We start from the raw sequence: 17,598 nt of genomic DNA on the forward strand, positions 1-17,598 counted from the left end.
CAGAGCTGGAAGGGCCTTGGAGGACACCTGGCTCAACCTCGTGTTGCTTCTCCAATTAGCCTGAGTCAGAGCTTCCTTCCTTCCATGGGAAGGTTCCAGACAAGCTTGGAAAAGCCCTGCCCTGGAGGTCTGCCCCAGTAACCGAGGAGCTGTTGGAATGGCTGAGGGCACAGTTAGGGGGAGGCTTGATCTTTACCCCACTGACTTCTCCTTGCTCCAGGCCCATCTGGGGAAAGGCTGGGTGTCCAGGCTGTCCTTCACAGCTACTCCAGGCTGTCCATGCCCAGGGATCTCACAAGTCTCCTTGTCCCAGTCCCACCCAGATGTACATCCTCCCTGCTTCTTGCTAAGGTTCACCTGCGTCTCCGTCTCCGTCCACTCCCTTAATGGGCAGAGTTACCATTTAAAACAAGTGTACCGCATCCTGAGGCTTCAGTTCCCTCGGGATGCCTTTCTCCCTCCTCCCTGCCCCGCCCACATTTCTTTTTCATTTTAGTGAGTAAATTTGGTATTTCCACTAAAATTCTTTATTCCCCCTTACTTGTGGGTATACCTTCTTTATTTTCTGAGGTAGAAGCAATACTGGTAGGAGAGATATCACATGGTAATTTAAACCGAAATTAGATATTCACAGCCCTCAAGAGATGACGGAAGGAAGAAAGATCTTTAAGCTACATCTTTCTCTTTAAAAAAGCATTTTTCTTGACGTATCTGGAAGAAACATTGTAAAAGCTATTCTCGCCCTCATCTTTTCTGTGAGGCCTTCCAATTTCCAACATGGAGCACGTCCGCCTCCATCATGAATAGGGGATGACTACAAGCAAGGCTTTCAAGACCGATTTTTTTTTTTCTTTGCGGTACGCGGGCCTCCCACTGTTGTGGCCTCTCCCGTTGCGGAGCACAGGCTCCGGATGCGCAGGCTCAGCGGCCATGGCTCACGGGCCCAGCTGCTCCGCGGCATGTGGGATCTTCCCGGACCGGGGCACGGGAAGTGCCACCAGGGAAGCCCCAAGACTGATTTTTATAACATGCTCATGGGAGTGTACGGGGGGTGGATTCGGTAATTTTTTCCAGATGGAAATGTCTAGGATACATATGATGACAGTCAGTAAGAAAACAGGACTTACTTGAGAAATTTACTTTCTGTGCAACTTTAAATGTGTGGGGTGGCTAAGGGAGCCTAGATCGTGGAGTGTCTGACCACCTAGGAGGTGGGAAGTGTCCCCTCCTGGCAGGACGCTGAGCTTCACCAGGACAGTGGATCAAGAATGAGACACTCACCTCCTCCTTCTCTGGGCTGTTCCTCGATTCTACCTCCACCTGCAGGGAAATGGTTTCTCCAATGCTCTTCCTCTTGGATAAGCGATCCTCATCTGGGAAAGGATAGAGAAGCTAGAGTCCCCAGCCCCTGCAGAGCAAGCCAGGATCACGCCTCCAGCACCATCTCCCAGTCCCCTTGCCTCTGCCTGGTCCACAGTCCTCGGAGGGCTCAGAGGGAGTTTATACACTGGGGCTACAGCTGGAGTTTATGGAGGGCTGCGGGCCTTGGGCGGTGAGTTTTGCTTTTTAGGGCTAAGATTTTAAAATCACTGATGAGCACAAAGAAGCTCCTTATGACCAGAAAGCGTATCTCAACTTTCACGAGGGTCATCTGCTAATAGCACCAGCAGCTGTCATTTGCGTAGCATTTCCTACTACGGGCATTTGCCTCTACCCTCTAAGGCAGGTGTTGTTAATATCCCTATTTTACAGCCAAGGCAACTGAGACTCAGAGATGCCAAGGGACTGGTCTAAGATTCTTCAGGAAGTAAGCTGCAGAGAACTGGGTCTCAGACTCCACAGCCCATGTGTGCTCTTTCTGGCACAGCGGGGTCTCTCCCACGCACAGGCCAGGCTATCCCATGGGCCAGTTGCTCCCAAGGACCCTGCACTGAGGAGGAGAGGTGGGAAGATCAAGGATCTCACCATGGATTTCCACTGTGTCTTTCAGCTCTTATGCGACATCTAAGGTGCCATGGAAGGTGACCGACGGACTCACAAGTCCCTTCCTTTCAGGCCCTGGCCAAGAAAAGCCAGAGGCAAGCTCGGAAGTCCTCAAGCAGGGCTCCTACCTGTCAGCTGAGGGATGTAGGGCAGGCAGAGCCTGTCTGCATTGTAACCACTGCCCCCCAGGACTTCACTGATCTTGCTCTGGCGGAAGAGAAACTCAATCACCACTCCATCAACGTTTTGAGACAGCCTGGGAGACAAAGGAGGGAAGAGGCAAATGAGAACCATGGGGGACTAGGATGATTTCCTGATGACCTTCCTTATTTTAAAAGTAATGCTCAAGGGAGTTCCCTGGTGGCCTAGTGGTTAGGATTCCCAGCTTTTACTGCCGTGGCCTGGGCTCAATCCCTGGTTGGGGAACTGAGATCCCTCAAGCCACGCAGCAAGGCTGGAAAAAAAAAAAGTAACACTCATTATACAAAAGTGACAGAGAAGCCAAAGGAAAGAAACCACCTACAGTCCCACTTTCCAGAGAGAACCACATTCACATTTTGTGCAGAGTCCCTCAGTCACACACATTTTTGCACACACACAAACATCCCCATGGCCACCACTGTCCTGTTCTAGGATCTATTTTATTCACCTCTTATACAGTGAATATTTCACATGAACTATTCTTTAAAAACATTGTGGATGGGCTACCAGTTGTCTATGGTGTGGATGAGCCATAATTTATAAAGCCATCCTCTATTGTGGGATATTTTGTTTTTTTTCAGAATATCTTTCCCTTGAGTCCCTCTGACGCTGAAGTGATGTTGGCCCACACACTGCAGGCTGAGAAGGCCACTTGGATTGGTGGCACTGTCTTGTCAGGAAGGACTCCTCCAGGATTTGTTCCCATGGGCTTGGTCAAAGTTCCCAGAGGCTGCATCCCATATTCTACGGTACAACACACTGAGATGGCTCAAGGCATGAATTATGGTCAGGTGAGGGGATCAAACTTGACCCAGGACTTCTGGGTCATAGGCATAGGGTCCACTTTCTGCCCTTTTTTTTTTTTTTTTTTTAATGAGGCATGACATACATATGATTCCTCTTTTTGAGCTTTATTATGTTGGGGGTAGGAGTTTATTAATTTATTTTTGCTGTGTTGGGTCTTCGTTTCTGTGTGAGGGCTTTCTCTAGTTGTGGCAAGCGGGGGCCACTGTTCATCGCGGTGCGCGGACCTCTCACTATCGCGGCCTCTCTTGTTGCGGAGCACAGGCTCCAGACGTGCAGGCTCAGTAGTTGTGGCTCACGGGTGTAGTTGCTCCGCGGCATGTGGGATTCTCCCAGACCAGGGCTCGAACCCGTGTCTCCTGCATTAGCAGGCAGATTCTCAACCACTGCGCCACCAGGGAAGCCCCACTTTCTGCCCTTGAGCCCATAGAAGCCCAAGTTCCTGGCCTCAGACCGTCCACTTTCTTGCTCAGCTGCTTGGGTTGTCCTTGACCACGGCCTCGGTGTTCTCCTCACCTGGGCCTCTCCGCAAACACATCCTCAGGGAGCATGTATGGAGCCTCTTTCTTCCTGCTCTCTATCACCTGAGGTTTGGGAGGAATCGAGAGAAAAGCTGGGTTCAGCAGGGAGAGGGAAATCCAAACAGGCCAGTGAAAAGAGTTCCCGCTCCCCTGAGCACTTCCTCCCTCCCACGAACCCCCTGGAAGGGCATCCACGGCTGGGCTTCTGAGGGAGAAACTCAGACCAACAGGGACCTCAGGGCAGCCTGTGAAGCCCAGGAGGACTGCTCAAGCTGTCTCCAGTGACACACGTGCATTAAGTGTCCTCCAAAGGCAGGGGACTCAGCTCCCAAGAGAGTTCAGTTTCTTGCTCCTGTGTCCTATTCCTGTTTTCTGTTTAAACCCAAAATGGGAGCATAGGTCTCACTGTTCCCCAAACCCAGGTGCACTGCAAAACACCCTGATGGAGAGTGACATGGTGAGTTTCCCTCAGCATCCTTTGCAAATTTTTGACAAGAAAGCTGACAGTTATTAAGATGCTGAGAAGTGGGAGGACGCTTGGCATGAAAGTATGTGCAGGAGGTGAGGAAGCCATCAGGCTACTATTTTTACTGAAGAGGATGTCGGGGCATTGCCTTTCCTGCCCTCCTGGATCAGCCCAAGGCTGTGAAGATCCTGCCTCATTCAGGGTGGTCTCTGGCACAGCAATACAGCACCTCCCTCCATGCCCGCAGCCAGCCCAGGCCAGCTGAGACCTGAGCTTTCTTGTTTAGTTTTATTTTGTTTTGCTTTGTGTATTTTAAAGTTAATCCTACATGTTATATCATTCTACCTATACATAGTTCAGTATGTCTTAAAATGCCTTTTTGCAACAACTGAGAACATTTGATTATAGACCAGGTATAAGATAATACCAAGGCATAACCGATAATTTAATTAGGCATGTAACTAGTATAGCAGTTAGGTAGAAAGGTGTCCATATTTTTTTGGACACATACTGATATCTGCAGAGGTGAAACGACATGATAGTGAAGGCTTGTCTGAACATATTTCAGCAAAGAGAAAGAAAAGGAGACGGATGAAGCAAATGTGGAAGAATCTTCATAACTGTTTAGTTCGTGTGACAGCTGTGTGGAGGTTCACTGCCCTACTCATATTGTGTTTGTGATATTTGAAAGTTTTCAAAACAAAAACTTTCCTTAAAGTAGCTTTAGTCCCAGATGACCTGAGAGATGTGGGTATGTGTGCTTCCGGGAGGGGGGGGAGCATAGAGGGGCCGGAAGTAGAGGAGGGCAGGTAGCAGGTTGGGAAGGGGTACAGGATACTGCCTGTGCCTGACCCTGCCCTGCTATGTCATGTCGTACAGGAGGAGTCACTACCGCTGGGCATTTCTCATCATTAGTTCTCATGCCTAGACTAAGCACAGGGCTCATGCAATTAAGCAAAAGTTGTTCTGGGGAAACCCCAAGTCAAGGGCCTCCTGAGCTCTCAGGGTCATGAGGACACCAACCTCCCGGATGTGCTGGCAGAAGGCAGGCACTGTCGTGAGTTGGCTGATGAGGTTCAGGTAGGCGGCACCCAGCGCGTAGAGGGCACAGCGGTTGTAAACAGGCAAGTTCTCTTCATTGACCTGGGCCACGTCCTGTGGCAACACAGAGGGAACAAACTGTACTGGTGCCCCACCCTCCAGCCACCCTCTACCAACCTCCTTTAGAGGTGGCCCGCTACTCAAGACAAAGCCTTTTCCAGCATTTTCCCCACAACTTCCTGGGGAACAGAAGTCACCCTCATTAAAGCTGAAGCAAATGGTCCTTAGAACAATCCATGAGCTGGAGGCTCATAAATACTTGAGTGGAGAGGCGATGACCTCAGTGCCCCACTCTGCAGCTCCAGCTGTAGGGAGCTTGACTGTCCAAACCCTCATGAATCCCACCTCTAGGATGCTGTTACCTTCACTACAGACCTTGGATGATTCTTGGAGGACTGGATTGGCTTGCTAAGCTGGCTTCATATGTTAAACTGACAAAGTTGTGTAAGTTACTAGGGGATCGGGACACAAAGGAATCTCAGATTCTAGAATGAAGACTATCGTACCATCTGGGTTGGCCTTGTAGGACTTAGCACCATCAAGCAGGTAGCTGAAGAGTCTCCACCACACAATTCCAGGTTTGCCACCATTCAGGATATGATGCCCACCTAGCTTCAGGACCCTGCTGACCCTGGCCTTTGAGGTCTGAAGGACCCACCCCAATTCCCAGCATCTTGAGCAGTAGACTTCCACCCAGGCAGACCGTGAAAAGTCTAAAGCCCTATCTAGTGCCACACTGGCTGCCTGAGAGTCACGAGGGAAGCTTGTTGAATCTCCAGATCCCCAAGCTTGGGGACAGAACTGGGATTAGATATTTTTATTTTTATTTATTTATTTATTTATTTTGCGGTACGCGGGCCTCTCACTGTTGTGGCCTCTCCCGCTGTGGAGCACAGGCTCCGGACGCGCAGGCTCAGCGGCCATGGCTCACAGGCCCAGCCGCTCTGCGGCATGTGGGATTTTCCCGGACCGGGGCACGAATCCGTGTCCCCTGTGTCGGCAGGCGGACTCTCAACCACTGCGCCACCAGGGAAGCCCTATATATTTTTAATAAGTGCTTAAGGCAATTCTGAAGCACAGCCAGGTTTGGGAACTAGGTAATCTTTAGACAAACGAGTTTGTTTGGAGATCACTCCGGGCTTGTGAGTACCCTCTTGGCAATACTTGGAGTCTCATTCAGACCTTGCAAGAGAGCCAGAATACTAGGGTGAAGGGATATTTTTGAAAGACCCTGTTTCCCGGGTCTCCTTTACTCTGAGGATGGGCCAAAGCCATGAATTCAGCATCCTTTGGTGGTTCCCCAAATAGGACCATGGTTTGTGGTCTTCATGGAGGAATGGCCAACCAAGGGTGCCATATTCCTGGGCTCCAGAACGGTCATTAAGCAGTAGCTACTTGGCACTCTCACTAGTGCTTGGCCAAAACAGGTCCCCTCCCCTGATCCCAACCCCTATGTCCTGCCCACAGGCGGCCCCACCTGGACAGCCAGCACCAAGCGGATGAGGTCTACCACCACCTCCTCGTTGGCCAGCTCAATGCTGATGAGCGCCAGCAGGCCGTAGAGTGCCTCGTAGTGCTCCTGTATGTTCGTTTCCTCCTTACAGCTCAGGTAGATGTGTCTGTAGAGCTGCTGGGAGTGCTGGAGATAGGGACAAGGGTGGAGCCAAGGCCACAGCGGGCAGGGTGGGGACAGGAGGGGCAAGGAGAATGGGGAGAGCAGTCTGAAGGGGGCGGCACAGCTGTGTGTACCCCACCTCCGCCCTCAGGGACAGGATGCCTTTAAAGCAGACCCCAGTGGAATCGGGCAGTGCAGGAGTATGTGCTTAGGGAAGGTGGGTCCAGTGAAACCAGCAACAAAAGCTGCTGCCCAAATCCAGTTTTAGAACATGGTCAAGGGATGCTCCTCACTCTGGCTCGGTGATAAGTATGACCTGGGGGCTTGATCCCCTAGAGGGGTCGGCTGGTCATCCTGACTAAGCATAGTCAAAGAGGAGGAAGTGGGTTCTAGGGGCATGGCCAGTGGCGACTTGGGGGTTGGAAGACTGGGGTCCGCAGGGCCTGACCCACCCGGGGTTCACTGTGTCTTGAGGTCACGCTTGCTAACCTTCTTCATGAAGATGGTGTCCTGCCGGGAGCACTTGTCCACTTTCAGCTTCAGGACAGAGATGTCACTGAGGGTACTGGGAGGGGACGTGAGGGGCCACCTCAGTCAGCCCTTGTGTGAGGCCAGCAGAGCTCACATGGTATCACTGGGCTCTATCCCAGTGTTGTTATTGTACCAATGCCACCCTGTGTCCTCCCGCCCTGGTTCTTAGCCTGGTCTCCACTTTCTCCCAAGTTCTCAAGCTCCTGTCTCTTTTTTCTTAAATGCTGATCCAGATTATCCTCTTCCTCCCTTTCTTTCCTCCCTTTCAGCTGCCCAGTCTCAGCTGATAACCCTGCATCCCCTTCTTTCCTCCCCACCTGAGAGCTCCCTTGGGTACCTGCTCTTTACCTCCCAAATCTCCCTCCCTTGCTCCACCAGGCACAAATGCCCTTTCAGTCTCTCCTTCCCTTGTAGGATCCCAGGGTCCATGTCCGTGATTAGCTCCCTGGGGGGGTCCCACTGAAGATCTGAATTGTCTTCCCACCTGAGTGTGAGGTCCTAATGGGAGTCTCCTCCCCCATCACACACCAAATAGAGGGAGACCCCAAGTTCACCTGATGGTGGAGAACTTGTGACGGTTGCCATGACGATCAATGAAACTGATGAGAATCTCTAGAACGAAGAGACGGATCTCTGCATCCTCCATGAGGGCGGTGGAGAGAAGGCGGTCAAGGAAGTTGCTGGGCAGAGCTGACATCATGTTGTTGCACTGGAAGCCGGTGGATACCTGCAAGGGAGCCCAGGATCATGTGCTTAGGAACGCCGGCCCTCCTGGCAGCAGTGAGGAGACGGAGGGGCAGTCGGCAGAATCTGCGTCTGAAGCATCCATCCTCTCTAAACACCTCCCAGCCCAGTTTCCCCGTCCTCCACCTTAGGCAGCTTTTGGGAACCCTCCAACATCTACCTAGGCAACCCGCCCAGCTCAGCTTAGCTAAGTGGATGGGGACAGTATGCAGGGACATTAAGTTACTAAAAGCAAGCAAAGGATGAGCACTAGAAGAGAGCAAAAGCCAGGGAGCCTCTGAACCTAATGTTTCAGCCCATTAGGGCACAAATGGTGAACATTCACCACGAACACGCTTCATTAGGAGCACGAACAGTCACAAAGAAGGAGAGACAGTGGAAGAACTTACAGCTGGGCTGAGGAATTAGAACCCACGGACATGGCAACAGCCAAGAGCACACAAGCGTTTGCTTACATCTCTTCTAGCATGGCCATAATGAGGGTCTTCTGATTAAAGCCAGCAGGCGTACAGAGACATCTCACCCATGATGGTGTCAAAGTAGTTAAAAGCAGCAAAACAGATTTACTGTTAAGTCCATATTGCAAAACAATGCTTTTGATGATTCAGCAGGCCCTTGAGGCTCTGGTAAAGCCTGGTGGCATCAGTAGTAAACATCAATGTTCACTAAAGGGGGATGTATTTGAGTGTGCCCCAAACTGTCACCTTGGTAAGATGCAGGGTACAAATCAATGACGGTAAACTCAGCAAAGAAATGGCTGGAGTACATAGACAAAGGAGGTACCAGATGTGGGCAGTGTCAGCACAAAAAGCCTTTATAAAAATAGCGTGACATGAAAGGTGTGGGCTGGAGAGAGGCGAGGGAGGGCGTGACCGGGAGTGAGGGGGCTATGCAGAGCGGCATGGTTAGAACAGAGACGGGTTGAGGGGTCACATGGGGGGTCTATGGAGGGAAAGGGGACTGAGGACCTTCCAATTTCAGTCTGAGAAGTTTGAAATCTGGATGCACATCAATTAGAAACTGAGATTTACTCCTTAACAAGGAGCAACACGTGAAGAACAACATTTCTGGAAAATTCTTCTTGGTTGTATTTATGATAGGTGAGGAGGGAGGGAGCAGCTATGAGAATAATCTAGTTCTGAGATGTCCAGAGTTTAGGCCAGGGTTGTGCCTTGGGGAGCTTGTTACAAATACAGATTCTGGGACCTCACTCAGACTAATGGCTCAAAATCTCTAGGGAATCTATATGTTAAACAAGTTGGTCATAGGAACAGCATTTGAGAACAATAAATCTAGCCTCCAGTGATGGCTGCAAAGAAGGAAAGAAGACAAATGTAAAAATACTGGTAAAGGGGGGAATTCCCTGGAGGTCCAGTGGTTAGGGCTCGGTGCTTTCACTGCCGGGGCCTGGGTTCGATCCCTGGTCAGGGAACTAAGATCCTGCAAGCCGTGTGGCATGGCCAAAAATATTTTTTTAAAAAATTAAAAATTAAGTTACATAAAATAATTATGGTTATTATTTTTTTTAATGGATAAAGGGAAAGATAGTGGCTGGGAGACTGAGGTGGGCCTAAGTACCAAGGGAGAAACAGGTGGAAGGGACCTGGGGAGATACTTGGAGGGAAAAAGGGCAGGAACCAATAGATTCCATCTCAATACAGAGATAATGTTTGAGTGACAAGGCCATCAGTAGCTGAGAAGGTACCTTTGTGAAAGTTAGAAACAGGCATCCTGCCTGCTCTGGAAGACCCATGCCTGTGGGTACCCAGCCTGGCTAGTGAGTGGAACACAGGTTGGATTTCAGCCCCCTACTCACCCCTTTGGCTGGGCATGTTTGTGCAGTGTGCAACCTGCACAACTGTATGTAGTAGCCTTGTCTTGTTTCCTTGGAAGGAGCTGCCTCCTACAGAGGCAGAGCAGGAATGGGGACAGGAGAGGCTCACCTGAAGGAGGGATTTCAGCAGCATAATCTGGGTCAGCCGGTTCCTGTTCTCCCTATAGACCAGAGACACAGATGATCACCAAGATGGTGATACAGGCAAAGACCCCACACTTGCCTGCCCAGTTATCTCTCCTGATTAGATTCTCCATGAGGCTTATCTTGTTGGGTTACCCAGGACAGTGACTTCCAGACCAGGGAACTAATGGCTCCCCCCAAGGTGGGAGGTTGTTATTGGTGGGACAGCCTGAGGAATTGTAGGATCCAAAGGCCCACTAAAGGCTGCTGAGGGATTTGAGAGTAGAATGAGAGAAGACAAGTAAGGATAGAACCAGGAAAGTTGAGGTGGAGAAGGGAGAGAGCCCAAAAACGTGGGACGGGGAGTCAGGTGGAATTTAGGCTGGGAGAGGAAGGGGGAGGAAGGCATGGTCGACTCACCCGGTCCTCCCCATCTCCATGGCGTGATGCAGGGAAGGCAGTGGAACCTTGCTCATGATGAAGAGGATCACCTCGGAGCGCTGGTAAGTAGGCAACGTGCTGGCGAAGGAGCCTTCAGGAAAAAGACAGAAGAGAGGGTTTGAGGCCGGCAGCTGCTGGAGTCTCCGCTCAAACTTTCAGCTGAACAAACTACGGTGAAGAGTGCGGGCTGCTTCTCTAGGGAGACGATTAAGATCCAGAGGGAGACGCCTAGATGACGGCAGAGGACTCTTCCAGGCTCCCGTTCCTTCACTTGTTATTCCGGAGGCTGCGGTTAAGGTCTCCGGGATGGAGAAGCTCCAGTGGCGCTAGGACCAGGAGGCTCTGAAAGTGATGAGCCCTTACACGCACGTGGTGGCTTTATGGGTCTCCCCTTCCACATCCACGTGCATATCCATGGCCTCTCCCTGTCCTCTTTCCTTCCTTTTCTCTTTCTTTCTCCCACCTCCCCTCCAATCGCTCAAACGTGGAAGCATCAGGCGGGCCTAATGGGGACTGGGGAGCGGGAAGAGTTCGCCTGTCTTAGCCTCTGATCTGAACTCCAGGCTGAGAAACCCAGGGAGATGGTGCTGTGATCTAACTCGGGCCTGGCCCAGGCCACTCTGTGAGCTGTGTGCTCCATGGGTTGACTCCACTTCCCCCAGTGTCCGTGAACAACACGATTTAAGTGGGTGACAGACAACCCTACACTGCCCTGGACTAACATCCTCGCGGGAGGGGCCCCGCCTTCCCGCCCGCCTGCCTGCCTACCCCTCCCCTCCGCGGTTCCGGCCCCGGGCCCGGGCCCCGCCCCCTCCCCGGCCCCACCTATGGTCTTGATGACCGCCTCCTGGAACATGCGCTCTTCGTGCTCCTTGATGATCTTGGTGCCAAGGCTGATGGCCCCATCGTAGCTCCCGGTCAAAGCGTAGTCGATGCTGAGCCGCAGCTGCCTCAGCAGAGTGTTGAACATCTCCAGCACCGTGGGCCCTGAGCGCAGCGGGGTGGGAGACCTGAAATCCGGGGCTGGCACTCCTCGCTTATTCTCCCCTGCCCTGCATTATCGGGCAAGCCCAGGCCCCCTTCCAGCCAGGGGCTTCCTCTGCCCACTACCTTCCCCGGCTGATATCTCCTCCTGAGGAAAGCCGGCTCTGACACCTCCCTATCGTGCCTTGCCCTCTTCTGGAAGGGGAGGCAGCCTACGGTTAAGGGCAGTTCCTTGTCCTTCAGGGGGTCCCCAGGCTCCACTCCACTCGGGATCCCCCTTACCCACAGATCCCGTGGCGGCGATGACAGCAGCTTCCGACAGGACCTCCACGATGCCCGCCCGCACCGTGGCCGCGCTGCGGCTGTTGGCATCCAGGTGGCTCAGGAGCTGCTGGATAACCAGGTGGGAGTGCTGCGGCTGGGGGGGAGGGAGAGGTGCTGGTCCCCAGATAGCAGCCCCCATATGGCCTCTGAGCCAGGGCAGCCCTCGACGAGGACCCAAAGCTGGGTGGACAAAAGGGAGGTCCCAAGGCTAGCAGGCACTAGAGGTGGCACCCGGATACTCCAGTTCCTTTTCCTGAGCCCCTCCCCCTCCTCGGTCCAACAAGGAGCTGAGTCAAATCCCAATGAAGCCCTGGATTTCCACACTTTTCCTGGGCCCCTTCACTTCAAATGGGTCAAAAGTCAATTTTAAGATACTGTCTTCCTTTTCAGTTTCCCCAGATCCCAGGTCTTATTAGGGCCACAAGAGGCCAGGTGGTTTAGTCCAGTGGTGCTCAAAGTGTGGCCTGTGGTCTGGTGCCAGTTCAAGATCTGTCTGATGCCCATTTACATTGAGCTAATTATGGAAATTGAGAGTAAGTGTTGAGTAAGCAATTTGACAGAAGCCATGGCAGCCAATTATGGTCTGTGGGCTTGTATTTTGCATGAGGTTGTCGTTTGTTTCTTCTAGCAATTCTTTTTGTGTTTTATAAAGTATGGGTCTGTGACATATTAGACATTAAACTAGTCCTTCTCCACGACTAGGTTAAGCAGCGCCGGTTTAGACAACTAGGGGCTTAGGAGAAATCACAGAGGACAGCTGGTTTTCTCCAGGCGTGCACCGTTCCGCTCCCAGAGGTGCCACCTTGGCCAGAAGGACAGGCTGGACCAGGGGAGCCGCCGTACCTGAATTGAGTACATGATGATCTTAAAGCAACGGATGGCGAACACCTTGGGTTCCCAAAGAGAATGGTTATCCAGATGGCTGTGAGGGAGAAAATATGGAGAGTAACTGTGGAACGCAAGTGATGATAGGAGGGAGAAGCTTGGTGGGAGAAAGTCACCCCCCGAGAGACCCAGCCCCTCTCGAAGCTCCCAGGTAAGTAGCAAGGGCTTTCAGATGTAGGTGAGAGAAGGGAAGCACGAGAAGTCAACGAACAGGGTTCCGTAGCTGTGGGCTCAGGAATGAAGCCGGGCGCCTTCCTCCTGCCAACTCCTCTCCCCAAAACTGTGCTCGGTCACCATGTGGTAGCTTTTTTTTTTTTTTTTTTTTTTTTTGCGGTACACGGGCCTCTCACTATTGTGGCCTCTCCCGTTGCAGAGCACAGGCTCCGGACGCTCAGGCTCAGCGGCCACGGCTCATGGGCCCAGCCGCTCTGCGACATGTGGGATCTTCCCGGACCGGGGCACGAACCCGTGTCCCCTGCATCGGCAGGCGGACCCTCAACCACTGTGCCACCAGGGAAGCCCACCATGTGGTAGCTTTTGATGCCACAGTGCGGGGAACATGGGCACAGAGAAGGGACTCACTTGGCCGAAGCACCACAACTATAACACCTCCTTCCCTCCTCCCGAGTCAGCAAGGAGGTGCCGGACCTGAAACTGTTCAAAGCTGAAGGCGGGCGGGTGGGGAAGGGGAACACTCACACGAGAACAGGCTTGATGGCGTTTTTGATGTTGCCAAAGGCAGCCCGGCCCAGCAGTTCCCGAAGGCACCTCTCAGCCAGCTCTGCAGGGTTCTCCTTCTCCTTCTCTGGTGCTTGGAGGGGGGAGGGGGACCGGCTGTGGAAACACACAGCCCATGGGTGAGGGATGGAATGTACAGCTGGGCGTCGCTTTCTGCAGGCCTTCTGTGCTTCCCTCACGCAAATGGTCCCAGTAGGACAAGCAGGAATTTGACGTGGGCTGCACTAGGTCACAGGGGAGGTGTTGAGGCTGTCAGAAGTTAAATGGGGATAAGGAAGCCCACAGTGGAGGAAGGTTGTGGGGGAGGGATAAAGTTCTTTTTCTGGGCATCCTAGGGATAGGCCTGATGTGCCTCTGTGGGGAGGATAGATGCCCTGAGCACCATGGCCTGGGGAGGCGCAGACCACGAGTGTCTCCATGCCCCCAAGGCTTTGGAAGGAACGAGAGATGAGATAAGAAGAGAGGGAGGCCGACAGAGTTGGAGAAAGCAGAAGAAAAGGGGAGAGAGGAAGGAGGGAAAAAAGCGGGAGGGAGAAAGGAAAGGCACGTGGGTTGGCTTAGTTAGGTGTGGCTCAGTGGTACCCACCCACCTCCACCTGACACCACCAGGGAGCTTGTCAGTGAAATGCTATTCCAGGAACAACCACCAGAGGGCACACTAAATTTCCCAACCGGCGCTAGCAGCGCAGGCTCAACTGACAGAAAGTGGGGAACCCACGATATCTTCAGTCGGCGTCATGCCGAGCCAACGTGGACAGCACCATGAAACTTTCCCTCCATCGCACTTCACAGAGGGGCAGAGTGAGGGGCAGGGACAGGATGAATCCATGTCTGGGGGTTCCCAGATTAAAACCCAGTATCTGTAACTCGTGTCAAGTGGCTGCTGGCTGGTCAAGTGGGCATTTTTAAGGGACTGGAGCAGCACTAGGAAGTGAGAGAGAAGAAAGGTCCTCCTCAGCAACTGGAACCATGAAAGGCATTTAAAAACCTCCTTGGCCTGCTGCTTCTAGAAAGACCAAGGGAACCCGACTCTTGGTTCTTTGTGTTTAGCACACACTTACCCCAGAGAGCCCAGCACCATTACTGTTTTTCCTTCAGGAATGCAGACCTTAAGGGGTGCAGCAGGCTGGTAGAAGGCCAGAGCCAAGGCTCCTAGGGAAGCAGCTTTGGACTCACTGCAGAACAAGCCACAAAAGCCAAGAGCCCTGACTTTGGGGCTGGGTTTTACCAACCAACCCAGCCGTGTGGTTGCCAAGTGCCCTGGGAGGGCTGCAGGGCCACGTGCAAGCTCCCCCCTCGCCTGCTCACCTCTCTGCCTCCTCCACGTGTTGCAGATTGAAAAGCAGGGATGGGACGATCTTGTCCATGTGCTGTGGGTCCCAGATATTGGCCTGCAGTTCATCATTCACGGTCTTCCTCACCACCCCTTGTAGACCTTTGATACCTGACATTCGGATTCTGTAAGGAAAAGGGAGACATGGGGCCATGAAGTCTCCAAGCCCTGACAAGTCCAGCTTCTGTGACAAGGAGAGGAGCACAGCGAGGGGATTAGGGAGGCACTCGTCCCTCAAAAGGCAGAACGGAGCCCACCTTCTACTCTTCATGTGACTTGGCTTCCTGGCTGGCCGCCTTCTTGTGCTGGTGGATGTGAGCAAGGAGGCCACGTCTTCTGGCTTGTCTTGGAGATTCCCAGACTGCCCTTGCCCCGTACCACCTGGGCTTCATCCCTAGGGTGCCCAGTTTCTCCAGGCTCGTTAGTACCCAACTGGGTTTTCTCTAGCTTGAGCCCAAGATATAAGAGCTCAAAGTGCTGCCAAGAACAGACGAGGCAGAAACCAGGGCTGTGAGCAACTTACAGGGGGAGGGGATCTGCAGAGGGAGGGGATCTGCAGGGGGAGGGGATCTGGAGGGAGAGGCACAGAGCTGTCAGGCTCTCAGGCACAGAGAGGTCTTGGCTGGGACTAAGCTGGCTGAGAAAGCAGAGGGGAAATGAGTAACAGCACAGAGGGGACCCCTTTTGCATATCCCCAGTTCCCACTCTGCTGACTCAGGGATCATCACAGCCCTGCAGGAGGGGGCCCTCTTTACTGGCCATTTATTTCAACCTGAAGTTCCTTTTTTTTTTTTTTTTTTTGCGGTACGCGGGCCTCTCACCATTGTGGCCTCTCCCCTTGCGGAGCACAGGCTCCTGACGTGCAGGCTCAGCGGCCATGGCTCACGGGCCTAGCTGCTCCGCGGCATGTGGGATCTTCCCAGACCGGGGCACGAACCCGCGTCCCCTGCATCGGCAGGCGGACTCTCAACCACTGTGCCACCAGGGAAGCCCCTGAAGTTCCTTTTTTTTAACCAAACCTTTTTTTTTCCCTGATTATAACATAATACATGCTAATTATAGAAAAGTGTAAAGAAGATGTCCCCTGCCATCGCCGCTCAAAGATAATTATCATTGGCATTTTGGTGTCTTTCTTCTTCTGTGTATAATATATAACAGAATCAAGAACCTGCTGCATATGTAATTTGTATTGGTTTTTTTCACCTATAGCATTCTATCACAAGCATTTTCCTACATCGTTAACTCACAAACATGTTGAATGGTTATTTGATACACTGTTATAAGAACTTTCTGAACTAGTCGCCTATTGGTCATTTAAGTTGTTTCTAAATTTGCTTCTGTAATAATGCTACAATGGACATCGCTGTACAAAGTACTTTACTACATTCCAAATCATTGCCATGAGCAGAATTACTGAATCGAAAGGTAAGGAATGAAAGGCTCCCAGTTTTGCCAGATTCCTCTCCCACGCCCACTGCACAAGCTGCAGGAGAATACCATCCTCACTGTGCCTTCCTCAGCACTAGGGATCTCATTTTAAACATCTGCTCTAATTTTGTGGCTCAGAAAAATCCTCATATCTTGTAGCGATTTCAGTTTGTATCCTTTTGATGATTATTGGAGTTGAGCAGTTTTTCTAAATATTTAGTTGCCATTTGTCATTTCAGCTTCAGTTTTAAGCGCTGTTACCACGGCACTACCCTGAGCTTTATGCGGAGACCATAACTGGGTGGTGAGAGATGCCTAATGCACCAACATCCCCTGGCCCAGGACCATTAGGGCTGCTGGCAATGGACAAGGATTCCCTGGGCAAACACTTAGCTACTCTAATCCTGAGCCAAGTCAGCACCCTGAGCTGAGGCTGTCCAGACTTGAGAACGAAGTAACTGTAATACAATTCTGCTAACTATTCCTGGCTCCAGGTTAAAGGTGCTCCCTAGTGCACTACAGAAATAAATCCCAGACATGCTGGACTCATGTCCCACCCAAGAGAGCCTGGCTGGCAGGAAACCAGGCCCAGGGGATGGAAAATTTTCTACCCAGGGCTTCCTTATGTGTGACTGAATTAATTTTTCTTCACTCTTTCAATCTCCCCAGAATCCCTTCCATATAGGTACACATTTCATTCCATGATGCCCAGAGCTGCCTGATCAGGCCTGGGGGAGAAGCAGCCTCTCACTGTTCCTTATAATGGGCTCAGTGGAGGCCTGCCCACGTGCAAGGGACTGGGAAGTCTCTGAACCCAAGGGGACTACACACACACACACACACACAAACACACACCTATTTGTGAGACCCAAGGGTGGTTCTTGGAAAGGAGCTCTGGGCTCTGCAAAGGCTGCGAAGGACCATGGGGAGAGCTCAGGGAGGAGGGGTGCAGGGAGGTTATGGATGGGAGACAAGACAAAGGGAGAAACTCCTCTCACCCCGGCAGCCTTGCTTCCATGGGTGGCAGGTGCCAGGCTGTGGGTGCTGATGGCACTGCCCGGTTGCCAGAAGCAAATCTCAGCGCCCTTCTCCTGACCTTCAGTCGCTCCCCACACCATCAGGACACGGTGCGACCGTATCTGCTTCTGTGCCTCCTCCCCTCCTACTGTGGAGTGTGTGTGTGCAGTTGTATGTGTATGAGTGCGTGATTTGTGTGAGTGTGGTTATGTGTGTCTGTCCGTGTATGTGATTGTGTGTGTGCGGTTCCGCAGGCCATTGTATGTGTGTGCACAGGTGGTTGTGTACGCAGTTGTGTGATTGTGTGTGTGTGTGTGTAGAGCGGCCTGAGGAGTGTCCCCTCCCCTCCTGGAGCCTGGCTCTACCTGCGGTCAGCACCTGTTACAGCCACACCTGGCCACAGTCCCCCCCGCCATCACCTGCTTCTGGACACACCCCACCTGCTCCAGCCCCTCCTGCCTCTTCACTGGAGCGAGGTAGCTGCTGAGGGAACCAGCACTGGGGAGACGGGGGCTCCTTCCTCCC

General features: G+C 52.3%; 1 protein-coding gene across 3 annotated transcripts in view; it reads right to left on the reverse strand.

Moving 5' to 3' along the window:
* EFR3B (EFR3 homolog B) overlaps positions 1 to 17,598 on the reverse strand; it is an 89,306-nt gene that overhangs the window by 9,370 nt on the left and 62,338 nt on the right. For 2 of the 3 annotated variants that reach the window (XM_081254763.1, XM_081254762.1), the window contains 14 exons: positions 14,604 to 14,753; positions 13,257 to 13,391; positions 12,516 to 12,594; positions 11,631 to 11,766; positions 11,190 to 11,351; positions 10,344 to 10,455; positions 9,910 to 9,961; positions 7,777 to 7,949; positions 7,181 to 7,256; positions 6,554 to 6,715; positions 4,999 to 5,130; positions 3,505 to 3,572; positions 2,112 to 2,239; positions 1,282 to 1,373 (listed from right to left, as the gene is read on the reverse strand). In XM_081254763.1, the coding sequence (XP_081110889.1) occupies positions 1,282 to 1,373; positions 2,112 to 2,239; positions 3,505 to 3,572; positions 4,999 to 5,130; positions 6,554 to 6,715; positions 7,181 to 7,256; positions 7,777 to 7,949; positions 9,910 to 9,961; positions 10,344 to 10,455; positions 11,190 to 11,351; positions 11,631 to 11,766; positions 12,516 to 12,594; positions 13,257 to 13,391; positions 14,604 to 14,753 (1,657 nt within the window). The remainder of the gene's footprint in view (positions 1 to 1,281; positions 1,374 to 2,111; positions 2,240 to 3,504; positions 3,573 to 4,998; positions 5,131 to 6,553; positions 6,716 to 7,180; positions 7,257 to 7,776; positions 7,950 to 9,909; positions 9,962 to 10,343; positions 10,456 to 11,189; positions 11,352 to 11,630; positions 11,767 to 12,515; positions 12,595 to 13,256; positions 13,392 to 14,603; positions 14,754 to 17,598) is intronic. The other variant, XM_081254764.1, reaches the window with a different exon arrangement.

The sequence above is a fragment of the Mesoplodon bidens genome (assembly GCF_964165515.1).
Source record: "Mesoplodon bidens genome assembly, chromosome: 14".
Classification (NCBI taxonomy): Eukaryota; Metazoa; Chordata; class Mammalia; order Artiodactyla; family Ziphiidae; genus Mesoplodon; species Mesoplodon bidens.